This window comes from Lissotriton helveticus, chromosome 6 (assembly GCF_964261635.1).
Source record: "Lissotriton helveticus chromosome 6, aLisHel1.1, whole genome shotgun sequence".
NCBI classification, from domain to species: domain Eukaryota; kingdom Metazoa; phylum Chordata; class Amphibia; order Caudata; family Salamandridae; genus Lissotriton; species Lissotriton helveticus.
Window position 1 is genome coordinate 1736209910 of NC_136067.1, and position 27125 is coordinate 1736237034.

Here is a 27125-nt window from a genome sequence, read left to right on the forward strand (position 1 = left end):
CGCCTGGCGTTGCAAGTGCATGCGTAGTCCTTCAGTGCCCTCATGGGGATTGTGACTTGGAGTGCTATTCCCTAGTAAAGACATAGGACGCTGGTGTTGTCTGCTCCCGGGGTGCAGACACTTGCGCCCCCTGCTTCCCTTCCTTCAGACCGCTGTTGCTGCGGAGTGGAGTGGAGTACACCTGCACAGCCTGTGTGTGATTTGTGTTTCCCGTTGTCGGTGTCTGGTGTTTCGTGTGTGCCACATTACCGGCCGGTTGAGGCGGGAGCCCTGGAGTACGCCTGGGGGCGACCTGCTACTTTTAGAGCCATCATCCTGACTGCCTGGTCGGTGTCGGTGCCAGTGAGCCCTGGCGTGTTAACTCAGCCACGCAGGAAGCCTACAGTGACCTCTGTGGAGGTACTGTTGCCGTTGGTGGGTTGCTGCTACCGCCCTCATACCTGGCCCTATCCGCACCGTGTGGTGCAGTGTGGCACGACATGGGCAAGTTGGATGCCCGACAGCCGCGACTCACGTTTGAGTCCAAGAGGGGCACTAAACAAGGGCCTGCGACACCGGAGGGTGAAGAGCAGGAGGTGAGGAGAAGCAGTAGCCATAATTCAGCCGCTGATATGCAAACTATCCTCACTGAAATGCGGCAGGGCTTCGCCACGATAGTTGACAAAGTGGACACCCTCACTAGTCGCATAGACACTATGGCCTGTAGGCTCGATACGCATGACACCTGAATTGAAGAGGCAGAGCAAAGAATTTCTGACACAGAAGATGTTACGGCACAACTGAGAAATGCTGTTGCACAAATGGATAAGCTTATGCGTGTTATTGATGCCAAAAATGAGGACATTGAAGCCCGCAGCAGACGCAACAACGTGCATATACTGGGAATACCGGAGAGTACCAACACTGGTAGGATGGAACAGTATGTTGAGAGGATGTTGATGGCGAGCACGGATGAGGGAATGCTTTCCTCCCAATTTATAGTGGAAAGGGCACATCGGTCGCTAGGTCCAAGGCCACACCCAGGCCTATTATTGCCCGTCTCCTCAACTATCATGATAGGGATGTGGTTTTGAAGGTGGCCAGGGAGAAGAAGCACCTCGCCTTTGAGGGCATCACCTTCACCATCTTCCCTGACTTCACCGTACGGGTGCAAGAGGAGAGGAGTAAGTTCAATGGCGTCAAGCAAAAACTCCGGCAGGCGCAGGTGGACTATGCACTCCTCTATCTAAGCTCCGAGTGACGCATCAGGGGAAACAGATCATACACACCTCCCCACAATCCTTTGAAAAGTTTCTAAAGACACTGCGGCGACGAAATACGCTGGATAAGGAGCAGGAAGGTGTTGGTGAGGCGCCACTTTCCGATGTGGAATGATCTGCTATGGCAAAACGTATCATGAGAAGTTTGAGCAGGGGGTCCTGCTTGACTGGTGGAGGCCAGATTGTATCCTGCTCTTATATTGCTTAACTGTATGGATGCCCCTGCTCAGACTTTCCCGGACTGAACCACAGGTTTATTGTTTTCTTATTTCATAATTGTTATGGGACCTTGAGTGACACATAACTGACCTATTCCGAACACCCCTGTCTCTTGCTGGAGGCTGGCTACATAGTTAGTTTCCAGCTTGGTGATAGGGCTTCAGTGTGCCACCTGGGAAGCTGTGTCCCAATGGGAATACCCCTATTGCATTTTGCATTGTTTGTTTGTTGGCAGGGAGGGGGGTGGGATGGTATAATGCTGGCATGTTTGGGATGCTTCAGTGGGAGAGGGCGGGGGGGTGATAGGGTCTGCCGTATGCAAGACATATACGGATGTTTGTTGTGAGTTGAATGTAAGTGTAGCTTTGGCGGTTGCGGTGATCAATGGTTATTGCGATGTTGCAGTATTACATAGACTTCCTACGTGATTATGGAAAAACAAGGATCTGAACAGGTGCTTCGAATACTGTCTTGGAATATCAGAGGGCTTAGAGACACTAGGAAATGCAGACAGATACTAGCATATGTAGATAGACATCATATTCAGATTTTACTATTTCAAGAGACGCATATATGCGCCGCACTCTCGCAGCACCTTCGCTAGCAGGTGGGCCACTGTCCGCTTGTTTTCCTCTTTTTCATCCTACGCCAGGGGAACAGCGATACTGATTAAAAAAAGATGTACCGTTTACGCCTCTTGGACAGATGATAGACCCTTCTGGGCGATATGTCATTCTGTGGGGTAGATTGGGTCATGAGACTGTAACCATTGTCAATTGTTATGGCCCGAATGTGGATATGCCTGAGTTCTATACTGTGTAGTGGGGTGAGATTGTGGATGTTGGATCCTCGCACATTATTTGGGGAGGGGACTTCAATGTGACGTTTAATCCTGTCCTGGATAGGGCAGACGGAGGTGCCCAATATATTAGGAAAGCACAGGAGGCGTTGCAGGACATTATGAAGGAGGGAGGGCTGGTGGATGGCTGGAGATACCTATTCCCAGCGCGGCGGGAGGGTGCTCATTATACATCTTACTCGGGTACCTGGGCGCGGCTGGATTACTGTCTATTGTCTAAGGGGTTGGTTGCTGGGCTGGTTGGTGTGACACACCTGGCTAGAACCTACTCTGATCATTGTCCGGTGCTGGTCACTTTGCAGATACCTGGGTATAATAAGCCTCGGCAGTCGTGGCGTCTTCAGCCCACTGCTCTCTTGGATGCTGTCTTTCGGGAAGAGCTTGGCCAAGAAATCAAGGATTTCTTCCCGCGCAATAAAGGTTCAATGGAAAGTATAGAGGTTATCTGGGAGGCCTTTAATGTCACAGTTCGAGGCTGCTGTATAGCTAAGAGTGGTGGGGTGTTGCGAGATATACAGAGGACACTACATAACTTGGAGAACGACTTACGGAAACTGGAACTGAGTATGCAAAGTGGCGCTATGGGCCAGGCACAGAGTGAATTCTGGGCCAAGCTATCGGAGTATGAGGAGGAAGCTGCACAGGAAACCAAATTGCGGGGCCGCTATTGGGTAGCTCACAAATATGGCGAAGGCGAGAGGCCTGGGAAGGCTCTTTCTGGGGTTACACATAACCAGCGGGGAAGTACAAACATATTGGAAATAACCGGCCTGGGGGAGAGGTATGCCAGATAATGCCAAGATCCTAGATGTTTTTATCTCACATTACACACACCTCTACACCACGCGCAGTCCAGGCGTCATAGACTTAGATGACTTTATGGGAGAGATTGCTCTGTGCTGGTTGAGTGATATTCACAGGTCCTTTCTGAGAGCTCCACTTGAGATGGACGAGATACGCGAAGCAATACTGTCCCTCAAGAATGGTAAGGTGCCGGGGCTCGATGGGTTGCCAGCAGAATTTTATAAATGTTACATAGACATTATGGCCCCGGTGTTGCGCGAGGTATTTGAGGAATCGCTAGAGGCAGGGATACTTCCACCTTCCATGCGCGAAGTAGTGATCACCTCCTTTTTAAAACCGAACAAAAATCCCGAGGTCTGTGACTCATACCGTCCCTTGTCCCTGATGAATTGTGATGTAAATATTCTGGCTAAAGTACTGGCGAACAGGCTGTCGTTACTAATGACCAAAATAATTCTCCCACATCAATCGGGCTTTGTCCCAGGTAGGGCCACCACTCACAATTTGCGTACTCTCTTTTCCCTTATCCAAACGGTAGCTCCGGAGTTTCCGGTGGCTGCTGTATTTCTCGATGCCTCTAAGGCATTCGCTTCTGTGGAATGGAGCTTCCTATTTACTGTACTGCAAAAAATTGGGTTTCCGGGCATTTATCCTGCTTGGATGAAACTGCTGTACACTCAGCCCACTGCTAGAGTATTGATAAATGGATGTCTTTCCTCCTCGGTGTCTATAACGAGGGGCACTCATCAGGGGTGTCCTCTATCCCCCTCCTTTTTGCGATTGTGATAGAGCCGTTGGCCTGTGGGCTACGCCAGATTAATCGAGAGAGTGCCTTTCAGTGCTCCCAGCACCAAATTTCTATCTCGCTATTTGCTGATGACGTGACTTTGGATGTTAAAGATCCTCAGCGCAATTTAAATGCCTTGTTACGCAAATTCTTAGTTTTTGGTAGATTGTCTGGGATTACTATTAATTGGGGTAAGTCCCAATTCTTCCCACTTACTCCTGCTGTCACAGAATTTCCCCTGGACTTCCCCTTAGAGTGGTGCCAGTCGGAATTGCGTTATTTGGGTATTCAGGTGTCCAAAGACCGAGATGAAACACTACGATTGAATTATGGTACTGCTATTACAAAGCTGACGCCCACTGTGTCCCGTTGGATATCCTTGCCCCTTTCAATGGCTGGCAGGGCCTCCCTCATCAAAATGGTGATATTGCCCCGTTTTTTGTATCTTTTTATTAATATCCCATATTACCCAGGTGTTTTTTTTTTCAAAACGTTTTGATCAGAGCTGATCCACTTATTCTGGGGCGGGAGGCAATCAAGGTTGAAATGGGAGGTCATGGCACAGCCTTGTGACAAAGGGGGATTTGACTTTCCCGACTTTGAGGTTTATTATATGAGCACACAGGCGCATTACGCATATCACTGGATGGCGCCTACGCCGTTCATGCCCCAACTAGATGTAGAGGACTGGATTGCTTGACCCTACCCCCGAGCGGTATCCTACACGGTCCTGCTGAAATAATTGAGACACCACCTACAACGGTATCGTGTACGATTGATGCCTGGCGGCATATTGCTTGCACCTTACGAGCTCCGATGTTGTAAGCCCCACGCATGCCACTTGCTTATCATCCGAACCTAGAGCTCCTACAGGAAACTGGGTTTCAAAATATGTGCAAACTGGTGCAGATTAGTACATGGGGGGATTTGTTTTTAGACGGAGTGTTTCGATCCAAGGAACTGCTCTTTAAGGCCACCACCCCCATGCCACTGGAGGTTTTTTATTATGTGAGACTGTGTCAAGGTATGCGAGCCATTCTGCCGGAGTTCCCCCAGGAACCTGAGGGTCTGGCTCCGCTAATTGCTCTACTGCACTCCATGGAGGGCACGCACTTACGGCCAGATGTAGGAGCCCTAATACCGGTCGGTAACGGCCGAATTTGGCCGTTACCGACCGGTATTTGGGTTTTGCAATGTAGGGGGCTTGAAATTACAGAATCGGTATATTTACCGATTCGGTAAAATTACCGATTCGGTAAATTACAGAATCGGTAAATATACCGATTCTGTAATTCTAGATGTAGCAAGCACTTCAAAGAGTGCCACAGGCCCTTAAGAGTCGGTATTTTACCACACAATCCTATTGTGTGGCAAAATACCGAATTCAGGTGTGCATGCACACCTGTGCCATGTGACACACAGACATGCCCTTAGGGCATGCATGTGTGCCACATGTCACACAAACCTGTACTTGGGTTGCTAGAGGGTGTCAAAGTGACACCCCCTGCACCCTTGCAGGATTCGGTATTTACCGATTCGGTAAATACCGAATCGGTATTGCCCATTGATTCCTATGGGCTTCAAGGCCCATAGGAATCAATGGGCAATATCAATTCAGTATTTACCGAATTGGTAAATACCGAATGTTACCGATTCGGTAATTCAAAATGAAAATTTACGTACATCTCCCACCTTCTAATTTACCGATTCATAAATACCGAATCGGTAAAATTCGGTATTTATGAATCGGTAAAATAGAATTACCTACATCTGGCCCTTAGGGCTCGATTCCGATCCGGTAAAAAAAACCGGCTTACGATTCGTATTCGTAGCCGATTCCGTACGATTGGGAAACTACCGTCCGACCAGCGAATTCCGATCCGTTACCGTTGATTTCCGTACGATTTTCTAAGATCCGTACGATTGACATTCGTATACCCGTACGAATAAGCCTCGGGCAGACCACCGTACGAATCGTAATCAGTCCGTACAAACTCACTATTCCGATTCGGAACGACATGCCTGAGCGAGATACGTACGGGCCTAAGTATTCACGCTTCAACATTCAGTCGTATGGGACATTCGCCTCACTGCAAGCTCCACCAATACATACTACACGCACACCCCTCGGCCAAGCCTACGCGAACACCCCCACCCGCCAACGGCCCGTACTACTCACTCGCACGCACAAGTACGACACGCACACCCCTCGGCCAAGCCTACGCGAACACCCCCACCCGCCAACGGCCCGTACTACTCACTCGCACGCACAAGTACGACACGCACACCCCTCGGCCAAGCCTACGCGAACACCCCCACCCGCCAACGGCCCGTACTACTCACTCGCACGCACAAGTACGACACGCACCCCCCCCCAACAAGCCTACGCGAACACCCCCACCCGCCAACGGCCCGTACTACTCACTCGCACGCACAAGTACGACACGCACCCCCCCCAACAAGCCTACGCGAACACCCCCACCCGCCAACGGCCCGTACTACTCACTCGCACGCACAAGTACGACACGCACCCCCCCCCAACAAGCCTACGCGAACACCCCCACCCGCCAACGGCCCGTACTACTCACTCGCACGCACAAGTACGACACGCACCCCCCCCCAACAAGCCTACGCGAACACCCCCACCCGCCAACGGCCCGTACTACTCACTCGCACGCACAAGTACGACACGCACACCCCTCGGCCAAGCCTACGCGAACACCCCCACCCGCCAACGGCCCGTACTACTCCCTCGCACGCACAAGTATGACACGCACACCCCTCGGCCAAGCCTACGCGAACACCCCCACCCGCCAACGGCCCGTACTACTCACTCGCACGCACAAGTACGACACGCACACCCCTCGGCCAAGCCTACGCGAACACCCCCACCCGCCAACGGCCCGTACTACTCACTCGCACGCACAAGTACGACACGCACACCCCCCCAACAAGCCTACGCGAACACCCCCACCCGCCAACGGCCCGTACTACTCACTCGCACGCACAAGTACGACACGCACACCCCTCGGCCAAGCCTACGCGAACACCCCCACCCGCCAACGGCCCGTACTACTCACTCGCACGCACAAGTACGACACGCACCCCCCCCCAACAAGCCTACGCGAACACCCCCACCCGCCAACGGCCCGTACTACTCACTCGCACGCACAAGTACGACACGCACACCCCTCGGCCAAGCCTACGCGAACACCCCCACCCGCCAACGGCCCGTACTACTCACTCGCACGCACAAGTACGACACGCACACCCCTCGGCCAAGCCTACGCGAACACCCCCACCCGCCAACGGCCCGTACTACTCACTCGCACGCACAAGTATGACACGCACACCCCTCGGCCAAGCCTACGCGAACACCCCCACCCGCCAACGGCCCGTACTACTCACTCGCACGCACAAGTACGACACGCACACCCCTCGGCCAAGCCTACGCGAACACCCCCACCCGCCAACGGCCCGTACTACTCACTCGCACGCACAAGTACGACACGCACACCCCTCGGCCAAGCCTACGCGAACACCCCCACCCGCCAACGGCCCGTACTACTCACTCGCACGCACAAGTACGACACGCACACCCCCCCAACAAGCCTACGCGAACACCCCCACCCGCCAACGGCCCGTACTACTCACTCGCACGCACAAGTACGACACGCACACCCCCCCAACAAGCCTACGCGAACACCCCCACCCGCCAACGGCCCGTACTACTCACTCGCACGCACAAGTACGACACGCACCCCCCCCAACAAGCCTACGCAAACACCCCCACCCGCCAACGGCCCGTACTACTCACTCGCACGCACAAGTACGACACGCACACCCCCCCAACAAGCCTACGCGAACACCCCCACCCGCCAACGGCCCGTACTACTCACTCGCACGCACAAGTACTGCAAGCACACATAACGCCAACACCAAAACGACCACAAGGACCTTGCTAACAAGTCGCACTACCACACTGAACATGTCTCCTGTGTACACACCTTTGACAATCAATGTCCTGGTCACAGCCAAGCAGCCAAACAGAGGACAAAGCCAACACCCACCCCATATAACACCCACACAAAAAATTCAAATTAAGCCACACCCACGATTTGACCAATAAAAGGGACCACACATACAACCCATCATCCTTTGCAACATACCCATGCTTGCGAGGAAACAGAGAGCACACCAACAATTCCAGCCACATACCTTCACACATACACCCTATCACATCTACACCAACACCACCTCCTTCACTATCACAAACACACACCCTAATCCATACACACCATCACACCCTCAATCACATACACCTCACACCATGAGCACACCCAAGAATCCAAAATTCACCAACCCGGAGATGGAGATACTTACTGATGAAGTCATCAGAGTCGACCCACAGCTGTTTGGCGCATTGGTCAGACAGACCAGCATGGCAGAAAGAACACGCCTGTGGGAGAGGATTGTAGACCGGGTCAATGCTGTTGCACCCATCAGGCGCACCAGGGAAGAATGCCAGGCCAGGTGGTACGATCTGCGGAGGATGGTGAAGAAGAAGATGGCACAGGATTACGCCAATGCACACCACACTGGAGGCGGTGGTCCCCGCAGACCTCCTGTATACCAGCCCTGGGAGGAGAAGGTCATGGTCCTACTGCCAGCGGTGGGAGTACATGGAATAGAAGGAGCCATTGAGTCTGGTGAGTGTACAAAAAACACAACTTACATGGGTAGACTAACAACAGTGCCCAGCAGCATGGGGTGGGTGGCCATGACTCCAAGCAGTACACAACCAAATGGTGGGAGTTGCAAGGGGGAGGCACATAGGGTGCAATGTGTAGGGTAAGAGGCTGCTCTCATGCCATATGTCCCAGGGACACACACAAGCATAATGCCCAATGCACAGGGATAGGTAAAGATCACACAAGATACTAGACCACAGCTGCTAAATATTAACATTTTGCTGACACACCTTTCAGAGATGCATCATTTTGTGACAAAGTAAGGCAGTGTAGCAAGAGAGCAAGCACAATCTACCTGTCTCCATCCCTGTCTCGCCCTCTGTCTCTGTCGCCCTCTCCCTCTGTCTCCCTCTCCCTCTGTCTCCCTCTGTCGCCCTCTCCCTCTGTCGCCCTCTCCCTCTGTCTCCCTCTGTCTCCCTCTGTGGCCCTCTCCCTCCCCTCTCCCTCTGTCGCCCTCTGTCGCCCTCTGTCTCCCTCTGTCTCCCTCTGTGGCCCTCTCCCTCCCTCTCCCTCTGTCGCCCTCTGTCTCCCTCTGTGGCCCTCTCCCTCCCTCTCCCTCTGTCTCCCTCTGTCTCCCTCTGTGGCCCTCTCCCTCTGTGGCCCTCCCCTCTGTCTCCCTCTCCCTCTGTCTCCCTCTGTCGCCCTCTCCCTCTGTCTCCCTCTCCCTCTGTCTCCCTCTGTCTCCCTCTGTGGCCCTCTCCCTCCCTCTCCCTCTGTCGCCCTCTGTCGCCCTCTCCCTCCCTCTCCCTCTGTCGCCCTCTGTCTCCCTCTGTGGCCCTCTCCCTCCCTCTCCCTCTGTCTCCCTCTGTCTCCCTCTGTGGCCCTCTCCCTCTGTGGCCCTCTCCCTCTGTCTCCCTCTCCCTCTGTCTCCCTCTGTCGCCCTCTCCCTCTGTCTCCCTCTCCCTCTGTCTCCCTCTGTCTCCCTCTGTCTCCCTCTGTGGCCCTCTCCCTCCCTCTCCCTCTGTCGCCCTCTGTCGCCCTCTGTCTCCCTCTGTCTCCCTCTGTGGCCCTCTCCCTCCCTCTCCCTCTGTCGCCCTCTGTCTCCCTCTGTGGCCCTCTCCCTCCCTCTCCCTCTGTCTCCCTCTGTCTCCCTCTGTGGCCCTCTCCCTCCCTCTCCCTCTGTCTCCCTCTGTCTCCCTCTGTCGCCCTCTCCCTCTGTCGCCCTCTCCCTCTGTCTCCCTCTGTCGCCCTCTCCCTCTGTCTCCCTCTCCCTCTGTGTCCCTCTGTGGCCCTCTCCCTCTGTGGCCCTCTCCCTCTGTCGCCCTCTCCCTCTGTCTCCCTCTGTGGGCCTCTCCTCTGTCGCCCTCTCCCTCTGTCTCCCTCTCCCTCTGTCTCCCTCTGTCTCCCTCTGTGGCCCTCTCCCTCCCTCTCCCTCTGTCGCCCTCTGTCGCCCTCTGTCTCCCTCTGTCTCCCTCTGTCTCCCTCTGTGGCCCTCTCCCTCCCTCTCCCTCTGTCGCCCTCTGTCTCCCTCTGTGGCCCTCTCCCTCCCTCTCCCTCTGTCTCCCTCTGTCTCCCTCTGTGGCCCTCTCCCTCCCTCTCCCTCTGTCTCCCTCTGTCTCCCTCTGTCGCCCTCTCCCTCTGTCTCCCTCTGTGGGCCTCTCCCTCTGTCGCCCTCTCCCTCTGTCTCCCTCTCCCTCTGTCTCCCTCTGTCTCCCTCTGTGGCCCTCTCCCTCCCTCTCCCTCTGTCGCCCTCTGTCGCCCTCTGTCTCCCTCTGTCTCCCTCTGTGGCCCTCTCCCTCCCTCTCCCTCTGTCGCCCTCTGTCTCCCTCTGTGGCCCTCTCCCTCCCTCTCCCTCTGTCTCCCTCTGTCTCCCTCTGTCTCCCTCTCCCTCTGTCTCCCTCTGTCTCCCTCTGTCTCCCTCTGTCGCCCTCTCCCTCTGTCTCCCTCTGTCGCCCTCTCCCTCTGTCTCCCTCTCCCTCTGTCTCCCTCTGTGGCCCTCTCCCTCTGTGGCCCTCTCCCTCTGTCGCCCTCTCCCTCTGTCTCCCTCTGTGGCCCTCTCCCTCTGTGGCCCTCTCCCTCCCTCTCCCTCTGTCGCCCTCTCCCTCTGTCTCCCTCTGTCTCCCTCTGTGGCCCTCTCCCTCCCTCTCCCTCTGTCGCCCTCTCCCTCTGTCGCCCTCTCCCTCTGTCTCCCTCTCCCTCTGTCTCCCTCTGTGGCCCTCTCCCTCTGTGGCCCTCTCCCTCTGTGGCCCTCTCCCTCCCTCTCCCTCTGTCGCCCTCTCCCTCTGTCTCCCTCTGTCTCCCTCTGTGGCCCTCTCCCTCCCTCTCCCTCTGTCGCCCTCTCCCTCTGTCGCCCTCTCCCTCTGTCGCCCTCTCCCTCTGTCTCCCTCTCCCTCTGTCTCCCTCTGTGGCCCTCTCCCTCTGTGGCCCTCTCCCTCTGTCGCCCTCTCCCTCTGTCTCCCTCTGTGGCCCTCTCCCTCTGTTGCCCTCTCCCTCTGTCTCCATCAGTCAGTGTTTGTCCCTCGGTCACCTCAATGCACATCCCTGAGGCACACACACAGTTGCACACAAGCACTGCACAGGCCTCACAAACTCCATAGAGCTGAATGTTAAGGGATGTCTCACAAGTACCAGCAAGCATCTGCCATGTGCCTGTAAGACAGCCACCATTTCCTGTCAACACTGTACTGTGTCAGGACACACATCTCAGAAAGCTCAATAGTACACAATGGGCACAGGTGTAGGCAGCACAAGTCCCTCCTGTGCTCATTGCCAACACAAACATCAGGACAAGGTCACACATGCTGTGCATAAACACAAATCCAACATAATGGCAGCATGCCACATGAGGGGACAGCCAAAACATGAACAATGGACGCTTGCAATTTGCAAACAAAGTAATAGCATGGCGTGTTGTACACACCCCTTACATAAACTCATCCCCGGGAGACAGGCGTTGTATTGCAACACTGTTCCAATTGCCATGTACCACAACAAAACACGTACTCATAAGAATATGCATACAACTCTTACATGCACATAACAGAAGCTCCAGTCCATTGTGGCCCTCTAAAAAAGCTAGTGCCCCATCTCATTACCTTTGTGGATGTACATAAGCACCAACATGGACATGGGTATTGACAAGGTGATGCGTCTCAGAGAAGTGCCAAGTTCTAAAGCCATGATCTCCAAGTGGGTGTACAGGTCCAGCGGTGTTGCCATTGTTTGGCCAGTATGGAACAGCAAAAGACATCCAAAGTAGTAGCTGACATGCTAAATAATGATGCTCTGTCTCTTACATCAACATGCTGCATCTAAACTCTGTGCATGCTTGCCGCACACATAAGATTTTTCACCACATCCAGGATGTTGCGTGAAACTTACAAATTCTTTACACGTGTGGTGCCGGCAACACAAGACACAGCAATGGCTGTGTCAGTCATTGTCAAGAGATTGGAAGAATGTATATACCCCATCGTACTATTGTGTTTTTCTACCACTAAATACACAACTGTACAATGTCAACTATGTATAGCTTGTGGAACAGTGATGCTGATAATGGATAACAAAACCACATGTCACTTGATATAGCCCTAACAGTGTCTCTCTCTCTCCCACACACAGGGCAACGTGCGGATCGCCCCCCCAGCCAGGGGGGCCAAGGATCCCAGTCCCAGGCTCAGCAGGACCCAGACCCCACCGCCAGCGCCGTCCCTCAACGCACTGTGGATGACCCCAACCAACCTGGCTCCTCTGGATCCCAAACCCCTGCAGCAACTATACCAGCTACATCTCTGCCAACCACCGGACCTATTCCCACCACATCCCAGCAGACAGGTCAGAGCCCTGCCCATGATTCACAAGAGAGCCAGTCTGAAAATGAGGGACACCCTTTGTCGGGCGCCCCTGAGGTTGGTGACAACCTCCACCCTCCCAGCACTCGGGGGGCCCGTCGATCGGATGTGCCCACAAGCGCAGGCCGTGCTCATGTGGGTCAGGGTGGTGGGAGTGGCGCAAGGCGGAGGCGAGAATCTGGCCAGTCAGCTGCAGGGACCGGTATGGCTGAACTCGATAACATCCTTGAGGCATACCGGCGGGACACCAGTGAGGTAAACCAGCTTGCGGAGACCCTCAACCAGCTCAAAGAACAGCAGGCAGAGCAAATAGCCAGGCAAGACCTGCATTATGGACGGGTGGAGGCACACCAGGCTCAGCTCTTGATGGTGCATAGGGACATTGTCCATGTGCTACGTCAGATGGCTGCCAACATGCAGCCCCCTCCCTGTGTCACAAGGCCAGCAACATCACGGCAAAGTGCAACACCAGCCACAGGGAGGGAGGAGAGGGAGGAGGTTGAACCCTCTGACGTAGCGTCCCATGCACCGTCCATGCCTGCACATGAGGGTCCCCCAAGGAAGGCGGGTCGTCCACGCCGAAGGCGTTGAGGGCCTGTGGCCCATGGACTTCTCCCAGGACACTGGACCTGGCATATAGCCCCTGGGTGCAACAGCATCCCCTACGAGACTCTCCCACAAGGACTTGCTGGTCACAGTCTGCCCAATGATGTCAGGCACTGTGGGCTGGACTCTGTTGACTGAAACAGTAAGCCATCTCATCTCCAGCAGTGAATTTTGGATTCCCCCCCCTTTCTGTACAGCACCTATTCACGTTTCATGCACTAGAGCACCCAATAAATAATTTAAACATCATACGCATTTGGTGAGTAATCTTTGAAACAGCATACATGTATATGTGTCAGCAAATGTCATAAATGCAAGGTATACAACAAACAGCAGTCATCCACACACTTGGATCAGAATCTGAGTGAGGACACACATTGGTCAGAAATTTCCACAAACTACATACATGGATGGTAAGACACACCTGTGTGGGACAGTCAATGCTGGAGGGGGGAATGAATCCCAAACAGCTAGCACAGGCAGGCCCAGGAGAGTCACTTTGAGGAGTACATGTCAGTGTCACAAAAGTAGTAGTCCATGTAGGGAGTACCTACAACTGTGTCCTCAGGTATGTGAGCTACCATCAGCATGATGCATTACTGTGTATGTGATTAATGCCGCACAGGATGACGGTGGCAGGACAGACTGTGGGCAATGGGCTGGAGCACTCTACACAGGCACACCTGATTAGGTGACCTACCCCTATGGAGCTACAAGTACTATACTACTGTAATGGGAACAACGCATACAGAAAAACAACACACACCAGACAAATACCAACCCCGGAACCGCCAAATCACACCACACCCAAGAGACAGGGTCATGGTGTGTGTCCCATGTGCCAACTTGACTGACTGTGACAGCAATGTTGAAGTGGTGTGAGCATGTTGTGTTCTGGCACGTGACTGTAAGCTAACAGTTTTTGGATCTAGTGGTGTTGACAAGCTAACACTCTACAATAGTGTGCCAATGTAAGGTGTGTGTGTGTTGGACACGCCACATGACCTGGTGGTACGTAGACCCAATGTCATGTGAATCTGCATAGTTGTGCCAGTATGTGTTGCACACACACGCATAGCAGCAGCTATGACTGAGTACACAGCATTTTCATAGCACGAGGGTGAATGTCTGGTGTTGTCTGTGTGTAGGGTGGCCGGAGCATGCTCTATTAATGGATGGAAGGAGGGTCATCCTGTAGGTGTCTGTGTTCCTGGATAGTGTGCGCTGCATGTTGGCTGTGTATGCAGCTGCAGCAATGAGTGAATAAATGACGGCAGGAGGGGTGTGACTAATTGCTAAACAAACACATAACACAAGGGCAGCCGCAATGCGCAAAGTGACATGTGGATGTGAAGGCAGGAGTGTCTGCCTCACTCAGGATCACTGACTACTAAATGGCACAGTAAACACCACACATCACAGTCAGTGGATCAGGGCCCTTACGGTCAAGTGGGGCACAAGACACACAGCGTCTGCAGGTGTATACAAGAGCTAGTGTGTTCAAATCCAAACTGCACCAACAAAGACATCTACCTCACACACAACATAGTATTATAGCCTTCACCCACCCCATGTGTGTGGACAATACACAGTTACACACCTAACAAGCATGAGGTAACTAATTTGAAAATAGTATATGTGCACATTAGACGGACATGTGTGTAGAGACACAAGCAGGCACTAGATTCTGTAGGAGTCAGACGTCATGCACAACATGATAATCTACATTGTGAGCCCATGGAGCTATCACAATCATACATGTGCATTGTCAATAAGTCCAATTCACACTAATCATGATGTCACCTGTAATGCCGCTTTACGAATACCTACAAGGCTGTCAACGACTGGCCGTACCTTTCTTCATCAGACTGGTGTGATGCTCTAAGGGTTCCACCTCCAAATAGCCCATTGGTCTGAGTACAAACAACAGACACAAAAGGGTGATCAGGCGAGGGAAGGAGAGGATGGGAACTGCTGGGAGGGAGACCTGAAACAGAGGCAATTAAGCATTAGGACAACATTCTCATGTCACAGACACTTCAAAAACCTCATTAGCTACACTCTACCAGTCACACCTGTGAAGTGTACTGTCTGGTGACAAATAATGATGATTAATCATGCCATCACATCAGATTCGATGCTGTGACACAGACACATAAAAACTGGGACAGTCTGTCATCCATTAGAGTCATGTGTAACGCTCACAAGTGAGCACCCATGCAAAAAGATCTATGTAGTATAAACACATTCCCAGGCACAGATGAGGTAGACATCAGTAACAAATGGAAACATATGGAAATCAAACTACCGCTAACTCTAAAGTCTGTATGTGATATTGGTAAGCCATAAGGGCCCTGTAAGCTAACTTGAGCAAATCCACTCCAGCTGTTAGTATCACATATGACGAGGAAGTTAATGATCGACATGCAATGAAGGCACTCTGTAGCCAGTCTTTTGGTGTGGCAAGTATGCATCACAATGCTAAACATGATATGCATGTACAACAAATATTAAGTGTAAGTGATGTCCATCCAAGCTACATAATCAGACCCTACCATAGCACAGTCATGGTGCCGGCGACCAGAGATTCATGTGAATGACCGCACTCCACTGGTGCTACACAGAAATTCACATATGCATCTTTCACACTTTTTACTTTGTCATGCTAAACATACATGGCATCATGTGCATCTAAACATCACGGCTACTCACTGTGAAGGCTGGCGTTGCAGTATTCTCAACCTGCACTGAGGTAACGACATGACAGTGACATGATATACTGCTGCAAGGGGCAATGCATCCATGTTAACTGATTCACGGGACAGTTGTCTTAAGATGTGGAACATACACTGGGCAACACCAACACCACATGCTTTCATGGTACTCACACTGGACTGGCCCACAAGCTGGAGGTGAGGATCCAGTCACATTCTAATGCACACAGTGAGGCTGCAATCCCCCACAGAGTCCGTGGTTGTGACCTCTGACACAATGTCATGCCATGGTATGTGCAATGTTGCTGTGGCAATGTCTACACACATTGATGCATTCACCAGAGTATCAAAGTACAACAGATGACAGAAGGGGTGACTATCCTGTCATGGGAGTGGCCATACATGTCATGAGGTACATAATGGAGTAGCATGTATGCAAGATGACACCACATGCACATGAACATGTACCACACATTTCTACACATACCAATGCTAAACAGCCTCATATGAGTCCTTACCCAAATTGACTCCTCCACATGTTCAAGCATGCTCCGTTGATGTGGCTGACGGTGCAATCATAATGAGCAGTAGCAGGATGACCACGATGTACCCCAACGGACAACAGGCAGGGCGAGCTGTGGATGAGAGTGGCACACAAGGGGTCACGGTCGGTATAATGTCATTTTGACAATGTCTGTTGAATAGCCTGATGTAGTATGACACCTGTACATTCCGAGTGCACTCATAGCACGTATGTGTGTAGCATTCCAACTGAACATGTGACACAGCACAACACACATCCAATTGATCTTGCTTACAGTCTGTTGCATACATAGCATGCTACCCATGCTACTCTATAGTCCATCTTTTACTGAAAAGATGAAAGGACTCACCATCATGAAAAGAAGTTGCGGATGAGGTGACCGCGGATATCATCTTCACCCTCCTCATCACTGGCATCCTGGCCAAGGCCTTCATCCTCAACGGGCGGATGTTCCAGCTCATCAGGATCCAGGTAGAGTGGCACAGCCTTCTCCACTGCCATGTTGTGTAGCATGCAGCACACGGTGAAGATGTCACACACCTTGCGTGGGCTGTATTGGAGGGCTCCGCCTGTCTTGTCCAGGCACCTGAAGCGGCTCTTCAGGAGTCCAAAGGTCCGTTCGATCACCTGCCTGGTCTTCACATGTGCATTGTTGTAACGCTGGTCTGCAGCTGTCCTGGGGTTGCGTAGCGGAGTCATTAGCCATGGCATGTTTGGATATCCAGCGTCTCCTGCAATTTGACAACATGTACAAGAGTCAATCATATGATGCAGATCATGAAGTTGTGACATACTGACATACAGAGCTCACAGTGTATACTCACCAACTAGACATGCCCGGTGGTTGTGCAGCTGCAGCATCATCTGTGGTACCCTGCTACGCCTCATGATGAAAGCATTGTGGCACGATCCTGGATAACGTGCACAAACATGTGAGATAATCATGTTGGCAAGACACACCACCAGGGCATTTATCGAGTGGTAGTGTTTCCTGTTGCGATACGCTTGCTCCTGAGCCTGTGGTGGGACAAGAGTAACATGTGTACCATCAATTGCACCAATTACATGTGGCATACGGCCCAGGCCATAGAATTGCCCCTTGACATCTGTCAACTCTTCTGGAGTAGGGAATGTAATGAAATCATCAAGGTGGAGCAACATTGCTCCCAAAACATCACTCAATACCCGGCTAAACATGGTCTGAGACATCCCTCCCACATCAGCTATGGTAAATTGGAAGGTACCTGTGGCAAAGAAATGGAGGGCTGCCATCACCTTCACCTTGGGTGTCAGTGCACTTGGATACCTGTGGCGTGGTTGTAGGTGAGCCTCAAGCCTGCCCGTCAGGTCCTTGATCAACTGTCGGCCGAAGCGATATCGACGGATGCAGTTGCGCTCCCTCATGGCTTCCAAGTCAGGCAACGGCCTTTCCAGAGGGGGTGCCCTGCAAGACACAATTTTAAGGAAATGTCTACAACTGTCTGACTAAGACTATAACAATGTACATGGCACAAGCAACACCTCTTCAAATGATGTAGACAATTTGGAGTGTGGTGTGGGATACACACAGATGCCAGCTCCCACACACTCCTCCGTGGCGAAGGTAAATACCTGTAGTGTGTGGAATGGATGTGACATGCATACAAGCCTTCAGATGTACAGGTCTAAGTGACCATGACAATGTATCATGTCAGTGAGACACGTCATGTCAATGTCAGTAGGAGGTTGCACACCCAGAGGGCAGACTGCAATACACACACACACCACATGTGCAATCATTTGCACTGTTCAGCCTTAGTCATGTCGCGGTGTGTACTTTCAGTGAGAATTACATGACCATCATCATACATCATGATAATTACATTTGTCACTGACGGTCTGTAATGCCATCACACATGTGAACGGGTCATTTACACACGTGGCATGGTGTGTGTACATTAGTCACCCTGCCATCACAGCAAGGACACAACATATATGCTCCTACAGCAGATGCACAGTACTTTCAAGGACTAGTTACTTACCTTTTGTGAACCAATATCTGTAAGGAACAGTAGGCAGTAGCAAAGTGTCACATTTCTATACATACATAGCTTAGGACTAATTAGCCTCCCTGGGTGTCATTGATCTGACCAGTGAGTGGTGGCTATCCAGGCCACACCGGAACAAAAGTAGTGTTGTTGATTGGCATCCGACAAGGGCGTGGCCACGTTTTGGCTGTACCTACAACGCATACACTGTCAGCTGTTACACAAACATATCCCACAGAGAGTGTGGGTAGCAGGCAAAGATGCATGTCAAGTAGCTAAACATCACTCCCAGAGTCAGGGAGGATGATGACATCTTTGCGTAGTGCCTGTACCTCTTGGATACCCTCTACAGCGTAGGTAACGTGACTGTGTTCTGTGGTTTTGAGGGCTGCATGCAGATGCTTCCTGGGATGGGGTGGTAGGACAGGGAACATGGTCAGTCCGGGTAGGGCAGTGGGGGTCTGACAACGTGCCTATGTACAGACAAACATGCTGCGTGGCTGTACAAGCTTGCAAAAATACATACAGTACTCTCATCAAGATGAGCCTGCAGAGGCTCAGCGTAGCGTTAGTGTAGTTGAAGGACCTGAGTGACAAGTTGGTCCTCACCGCAACAACAGGGAGATGAAGGGCCATGGTTACAACCGCCCACATAAACACTACACTGAACGTTGCCAAATCATCCAAATACATCTTTTGAGTTGAGACATCACCTGTGTCTGGCTAGGTGTCCACAACACTCGCATCCCCCAGTCCACCTGTCCTGTGGTGTTGGGACTGACACTCACGTGCCAGTGGGTCTTCTTGACCCTCCCAATACTCATTAGCGCCAATTGTAATGAGGTGTGGCCAGCTCATTGATGTTTACATTCCCATGCAGCATTAAGAGCGGTGTTCTGCCACACAGTTACCACGGCGGAGCCGTACAGTGTGTGTTATCGGGGCCAGCACCACCCCAGAATGGCGCCACGGCTGACACCTGGGGGAGATCTGGCAGTGAGGTTGTGAGTTGCACCAGCGGGGACCTGGATGAACATTCCGATCATGTCTGTCACAGCGGTTCTGGGACGTATGCACCGCCTGCGTCCGTCACTCAGCGAATGATGGTGTCAGGGGCATATCAACTGAGGCGCAACTGCCCCCTGACGGGTACGGTGGGCCAGAAGCTGATGCAGAGTCACTGGCCGGGGTGAAGGACATCATGGACATGAGGAAGTGCAGTTACTCCTCCTGTGTCACATGCAGGGCTGGGACCGTAGGTCGTGGTGCTGGCTACGATGGCTGCTGTTCTGATGGAGCCGTGTGGTCGCCGTCACCCTAATCCCATGCAGCATTGCACTTGCATCATGGTTATTTGTCAATGCAATTACACATCTCTGACTTTTGTTGTTTACCTGACAAGTGTCGCCTGGGGAATGATGTACTAATGAGGGGCTCACATGTCTCCACACCCACACACATGCACTGGTCCTACATCCCAACCATGAGCTATTGTGCTGCTGTGCCAACTGCTGGAGTCTAAGTGGCTTGTGGGACATATCACACCTGGATTCATATGTCAGCTCCCCGCAATTGGAGCAGCTCTTGTTGTTGTGCCTGACGTGAAAACCGTGGAGACACAGACGGTGAGGGTCACTCACCAACATGAGGCCTTTTCATTCCTCACAGGCTTTGTAAGTGACATCCCTATTGGCACGGTCTTGAGTATGACAATAAAAGGTAAATGTTCTGAAGTGTTAGTACAATGATTTAGGGTACAAAATGTGTAAGCTTTAACTTAGACCGGAGCTGCGTTGGTGTTGAGAAACAAACAGAGGACCTGACGTGTGGACGCAGAGGTGACATATGACTACTCAGATAACGTCATCAGGGCAGACACAACGCCAAGGATACTTGCAGAGCCAGAGGAATTACACACCAACACACAAGTGTACGGTATTACGGAAATTGCCATGTCCAGGATGACATGTGTGGATATTCTGAGGTGAGTAATACTTTACTGACCTCTTCATGGCATATGCTAACAGCATGCACAATGTAGCACAAGGCACACACATGACGTGGTCACACAGGGTCATGCTGTGCGGCTATGACCCCTCTGTGACAGTGGGCATGTTCCTGTCATCATGTGGCAGTTCCCTGTACTGAATTGTGGCCCATTCGAGTGTTCATGTGCCACGCTACATGTTGCAGACGTCAATCGTGTTGAAATTGTTGAATGCATGTGATGCACATGTGCATCATGAATGATGACATGTTGTGCAAGCTATTTACACATCAACTGAGGCACACGGTCACAATCCCTGTGCTTCTTCAATGTCTGCCAAACCTGGCACATACTGATGTATGTGTGCCATGCTGATGTATGCATCCACATGGTTGACATGAGTGTAGACTACATCCCTGCTGTGTGATTTCCTAGTGTGACTCTGCCAATGGTGACATGAAGGTGGACAGGGACGCAGCCTACACAATCGTTCACTTGACCATGTCTGACTCAATGTACCCCAATGGTAGGGGCCTGTGTACGCATCGTTTCCCTATCGCCTTTAGGCTCTACGCGAGCTGAGCGTACCCCAATGGTACGGGCCTGTGTACGCATCGTTTCCCTATCGCCTTTAGGCTCTACTGAGCGTACCCCAATGGTAGGGGCCTGTGTACGCATCGTTTCCCTATCGCCTTTAGGCTCTACTGAGCGTACCCCAATGGTACGGGCCTGTGTACGCATCGTTTCCCTATCGCCTTTAGGCTCTACGCGAGCTGAGCGTACCCCAATGGTACGGGCCTGTGTACGCATCGTTTCCCTATCGCCTTTAGGCTCTACGCGAGCTGAGCGTACCCCAATGGTAGGGGCCTGTGTACGCATCGTTTCCCTATCGCCTTTAGGCTCTACTGAGCGTACCCCAATGGTAGGGGCCTGTGTACGCATCGTTTCCCTATCGCCTTTAGGCTCTACTGAGCGTACCCCAATGGTACGGGCCTGTGTACGCATCGTTTCCCTATCGCCTTTAGGCTCTACGCGAGCTGAGCGTACCCCAATGGTACGGGCCTGTGTACGCATCGTTTCCCTATCGCCTTTAGGCTCTACGCGAGCTGAGCGTACCCCAATGGTAGGGGCCTGTGTACGCATCGTTTCCCTATCGCCTTTAGGCTCTACTGAGCGTACCCCAATGGTAGGGGCCTGTGTACGCATCGTTTCCCTATCGCCTTTAGGCTCTACTGAGCGTACCCCAATGGTACGGGCCTGTGTACGCATCGTTTCCCTATCGCCTTTAGGCTCTACGCGAGCTGAGCGTACCCCAATGGTACGGGCCTGTGTACGCATCGTTTCCCTATCGCCTTTAGGCTCTACGCGAGCTGAGCGTACCCCAATGGTACGGGCCTGTGTACGCATCGTTTCCCTATCGCCTTTAGGCTCTACGCGAGCTGAGCGTACCCCAATGGTACGGGCCTGTGTACGCATCGTTTCCCTATCGCCTTTAGGCTCTACTGAGCGTACCCCAATGGTAGGGGCCTGTGTACGCATCGTTTCCCTATCGCCTTTAGGCTCTACTGAGCGTACCCCAATGGTACGGGCCTGTGTACGCATCGTTTCCCTATCGCCTTTAGGCTCTACGCGAGCTGAGCGTACCCCAATGGTACGGGTCTGTGTACGCATCGTTTCCCTATCGCCTTTAGGCTCTACGCGAGCTGAGCGTACCCCAATGGTAGGGGCCTGTGTACGCATCGTTTCCCTATCGCCTTTAGGCTCTACTGAGCGTACCCCAATGGTAGGGGCCTGTGTACGCATCGTTTCCCTATCGCCTTTAGGCTCTACTGAGCGTACCCCAATGGTACGGGCCTGTGTACGCATCGTTTCCCTATCGCCTTTAGGCTCTACGCGAGCTGAGCGTACCCCAATGGTACGGGCCTGTGTACGCATCGTTTCCCTATCGCCTTTAGGCTCTACGCGAGCTGAGCGTACCCCAATGGTAGGGGCCTGTGTACGCATCGTTTCCCTATCGCCTTTAGGCTCTACTGAGCGTACCCCAATGGTACGGGCCTGTGTACGCATCGTTTCCCTATCGCCTTTAGGCTCTACGCGAGCTGAGCGTACCCCAATGGTAGGGGCCTGTGTACGCATCGTTTCCCTATCGCCTTTAGGCTCTACTGAGCGTACCCCAATGGTAGGGGCCTGTGTACGCATCGTTACACCATTCAATGTGTAGCAATGGCAATGTCACCGTACTTGTGTGTGGATTTTTTAAATTTCATAGGGAACAACTAAGGAAACAGTGTACTGTTCCAAATGCAACCAGGTTGTCATGGATACGGAGTTTTTTACACTCCTACAGGTGTCCTGGAAGATTCAGTTAGGAAAAAGTATACAATGTTGCGAAAGTTGTTGTTCAGCTCTGGCTCTATTTTCAAACCATGCATATGTGTGTAATGGGCTTAGGTGTGATGTGATTGGATGGAACATAGGATGCAAATTATGGTGGCCTATCACACACTACTCCTTGGACTCACAGACCCTCTGCAGCACAGATATAAGGCAGCATGTGGCTGTGGGAGGGCACTTGCCTGCACAACATTGGTGTGCTAACCACAGCTGCTGTCTCTGAATCCTCTGGCCCTGATTAGCTGAACATGGAGAGGGCACCTGCATTCACTGATGGTGAGAACAAGGCCCTTCTGGATGCCCTCCTGCCCAACTTCAGCAAGCTGTATGGGAGACCAGGGGATCAGGTGAGTGATGTGTGCAATACCTTGGAGTGTGCACCTGTTGTGTGTGTGACATCATAGCCACTGTGTAGTAATACTGGATAGATGCAATGTTGTTGTGAGTGAGTGCCAGGGTGCACAGTGTTGTTAGAAGAGAGTTATTTGTTGTAGTGTGGTGTGTGACAGCATGTCACGTGCTGCATTGCACCCAGATATAGCATGTCTTGTTCAGTGAGTGTCATGCTCAAAGAGTGTTTTACAGCCCTCATGTAATCTGTAGATTTACAATGTAATGCTAAGCAGTTTTGTTAGCACACAGGCCACATACTCCTGGACAATGATGCTAATGTGTGTGCCATACGTTGCCCTATTGTCATCATGTATTTTGTGGACATATGGGTGTCTTGGGAACATGCACCAGGTATACTGATGTTCTGTAACTTTACATTTGTGACAGGTATCTGCCTATGAGAAGGGTGAAATCTGGGTGGACATCGCCAGGGCTGTCCGGAGCGAGGGGGGGCCTCGCAGGAGGCTTCGAAACATAAAGAAGAGGTGGCAGGACATCCGGTGCTGGAGCCGCCGCATCGCCCGAGTCCAGCTGAAGCTGGAAGCTCCACGCCGGCATGGCGGCAGCCGGCAACTCACCCCCAACATGCTCCGGGTCCTGGAAGTGGTGTTCCCAGACCTCCATAGGCAGTTGCAGGAGGGACAGCAGCACGAAGGGGGTAGGTACATGTCTGTTTGTAGTCATGTGTGTGAGAAATGGTACCTGAAGAGCTCTACGGCATGGTCACACTCCCATAGTTTGAGTGGTGTAGTCAGACAGGCAGTTCATGCATTGGAATTCGATTGTCCCTCTGTCAGCAGCTGCTTCTTTACATGCCTTGCCCTACTCCACAGTAGAGGTTTGCTTTGGCGAATGCTTGTTTTTGACATGTACTCCTATGGTGCAGTGTCTCAAGTTGCATCTTCCTTTGCACATCTTCATGTTGTAGGGGGGTATGTCACACCTGTTCGTACCTTAAATGTAGCACCACATGTGCACTATGTCTGCCCTTCTTCATATTGTGGCACTGTTCTTGAGTCTCAACAAGTGTTTTATGCACAAGTCAGCCTCAGTGGCCTTTGTCCATGGTACACTTTCTAATTATCTTGTGTTAGCTGCAGGTGCACAATGTACATGTGCTATATTTTGGACTTCTGCATACTCACACTGGGCAGTGCGTGTGTGCATATTCTCTCCATCTGTGGCATGTTCTTTGTACATGGTATTGATGGTTTGCCACACAATGTGACTTTGGATGTACAAAGCGGTGATGGCAGTGTGAGGTGATGGAAGACTTGTTTCAGGTCCCAGGACGGCATCACATGGCAGTTTGCCCAGGACTTTTCTAATGTGGCACAGAGTCAAAGCTAATCAAACATGACCAGGTCTTGATTTGGGTGGCAGGGTTGGGTAATGAACTGTTATGCATCATCAGCTATCCTGTTGTCAGGCAGTGGATCATGATTGTGTCTCTCATACAAGTATTTTACTTGCCTATACCTTGTCTCCTACCTTACATTGAGCTGTGTGTCTCTGACATTTCTCCACAAGTAGAATTGTCATTATGAAGAGTTATGTGTCATGTGACTCATGATGCATGCCATGTTGACGAAAGAGGCCATATGATTTGCAGCTGATATGTCTGATGTGTACAGGTAACTGATATGTTTTAATTCTTCTCCTTGCTCACAGCATCATCATCTGAATCTGGAGGAGACAGAGGCGCGGACCAGGCGGAGGGACACACCGACAGTGCCACCTGCTGGGAGGTGTCAGAGGGAGGCAGTGGCACAGAGTGGGAGGAGAGTCTACAGGCCGCACGACATGTGACTGACACATCGTACCATGCCGACGAATCCGAGACAGACTCTCAGGAGGGGGGGGAATATGCAGCAATGGTCACTCATACATCTTTGGCTGCCCTCCCCTCCTCCAGTCCCATCTCCAACCTCCCACTCCTTGGTGTGCCTAGGGTCCGTGCTAGCCCCCGTGTCTCCTTTGTTCCCGGCACCGCAGCCCCTGCCCCTGTGTCCCCTGCTGCCCTCAGTGCTGAGACAGTGGACCTACTCCGGCAGATTGCAGTAGGTCAGGCATCCATGCTGTCTGTCCTCCATGGACATACACAACTGATTACACAGGTGGTGTCGTTCATGGAGGGCATGTCATCAGCCATGTCTGATCTGCGTCGGAGTGTGGCTGCCATTGAATCAACGCTGACGGCAGCTATGTACACCCAGCAGCATCTGTCCCCCCCCCATCCTTCCGAGCCATCCACCTCTGCCTCTCACATACCTACACAGCATACACGCACACGCCACAGGTCAGACACACCCAGCGCACACACACAGCATAAGAAGCTCAAAGCTCCACGCACACAGTCTCAAGGGCAAGTAGGCACACCCACAGGGAGAGGGGAGACACCTCACACACACATCCACACACCCAGTAGGACTGACTCACAGCCCTGTACCTCCACCCCCAATGTGTCCCCGGGTTCTGGTGGTAGTTTTTCCGCCCTGGCTGAGGTGTGCAGCCAGGTTTTTGAATCTACTTTCGGCGATGCCCCAACCAGTGTGGATGAATCCACTACACCTGCACCCACTCCACCTGTCCTTCCCTCTCCTGTCCATGCGGTGCCGGAGGATTCCACAGATGGTGCCCCCATAGTCAGCACAGCTGATTAAACGCCATGTGCAGGCATGTTTGGGTGAGATGACACCCATGGAGGCACAAGCTATTGCTGAGACTCTATTGGACTGGCCATTGCCCTTTAATGAGCGAGGACTCTCATTTGCTTTTCTTTTGTGATTCCGCTGAATAAAGCTGATTTTTTATTTTCAGATTTGTAGTTTGTGTGATGATGTCTGTGACTGCTGGGTGCCTGGGAGCTGGTGTGATGTTCACATTTAGGTCTACTAAAATGTGTCTATCTCCTGAGGGTAATGAGGTTGACAATGGTATGTTTATGATGTACGAGCTGGGCAGTGGTGGGCACTCTGATGCTGGGCACTCTGATGCTGGGCAGTGGTGGGCACTCTGATGCTGGGCAGTGGTGGGCACTCTGATGCTGGGCAGTGGTGGGCACTTTGATGCTGGGCACTCTGATGCTGGGCAGTGGTGGGCACTCTGATGCTGGGCACTCTGATGCTGGGCAGTGGTGGGCACTCTGATGCTGGGCAGTGGTGGGCACTCTGATGCTGGGCAGTGGTGGGCACTGTGATGCTGGGCACTCTGATGCTGGGCAGTGGTGGGCACTCTGATGCTGGGCAGTGGTGGGCACTCTGATGCTGGGCAGTGGTGGGCACTCTGATGCTGGGCACTCTGATGCTGGGCAGTGGTGGGCACTCTGATGCTGGGCAGTGGTGGGCACTCTGATGCTGGGCAGTGGTGGGGACTCTGATGCTGGGCAGTGGTGGGGACTCTGATGCTGGGCAGTGGTGGGCACTCTGATGCTGGGCAGTGGTGGGCACTCTGATGCTGGGCACTCTGATGCTGGGCAGTGGTGGGCACTATGATGCTGGGCAGTGGTGGGCACTCTGATGCTGGGCAGTGGTGGGCACTCTGATGCTGGGCACTCTGATGCTGGACAGTGGTGGGCACTCTGATGCTGGGCAGTGGTGGGCACTCTGATGCTGGGCACTCTGATGCTGGGCAGTGGTGGGCACTCTGATGCTGGGCACTCTGATGCTGGGCAGTGGTGGGCACTCTGATGCTGGGCAGTGGTGGGCACTCTGATGCTGGGCAGTGGTGGGGACTCTGATGCTGGGCAGTGGTGGGGACTCTGATGCTGGGCAGTGGTGGGCACTCTGATGCTGGGCAGTGGTGGGCACTCTGATGCTGGGCACTCTGATGCTGGGCAGTGGTGGGCACTATGATGCTGGGCAGTGGTGGGCACTCTGATGCTGGGCAGTGGTGGGCACTCTGATGCTGGGCACTCTGATGCTGGACAGTGGTGGGCACTCTGATGCTGGGCAGTGGTGGGCACTCTGATGCTGGGCACTCTGATGCTGG

General features: G+C 52.5%; 1 protein-coding gene across 1 annotated transcript; it reads left to right on the forward strand.

Moving 5' to 3' along the window:
- The first annotated feature begins 479 nt into the window (after nucleotides 1-479).
- LOC144762854 (uncharacterized) lies at nucleotides 480-25798 on the forward strand. Its single transcript, XM_078648133.1, has 4 exons — nucleotides 480-575; nucleotides 2640-3008; nucleotides 23523-23793; nucleotides 24807-25798. Exons 1-4 carry the CDS (start codon nucleotides 480-482, stop codon nucleotides 25796-25798), a joined length of 1728 nt encoding a protein of 575 aa, XP_078504259.1.
- The last annotated feature ends 1327 nt before the right edge of the window (nucleotides 25799-27125 follow it).

What these genes read in the sequence shown, in the direction of transcription:
- LOC144762854 (XM_078648133.1), top strand. Translation starts at nt 480, where the DNA reads ATGGGCAAGTTGGATGCCCGACAGCCGCGACTCACGTTTGAGTCCAAG. An exon ending in AATTGCGGGGCCGCTATTGG is followed by an intron (nt 3,009 to 23,522) that starts GTAGCTCACAAA and finishes CATTTGTGACAG; the next exon opens with GTATCTGCCTATGAGAAGGG. An exon ending in GGGACAGCAGCACGAAGGGG is followed by an intron (nt 23,794 to 24,806) that starts GTAGGTACATGT and finishes CCTTGCTCACAG; the next exon opens with CATCATCATCTGAATCTGGA.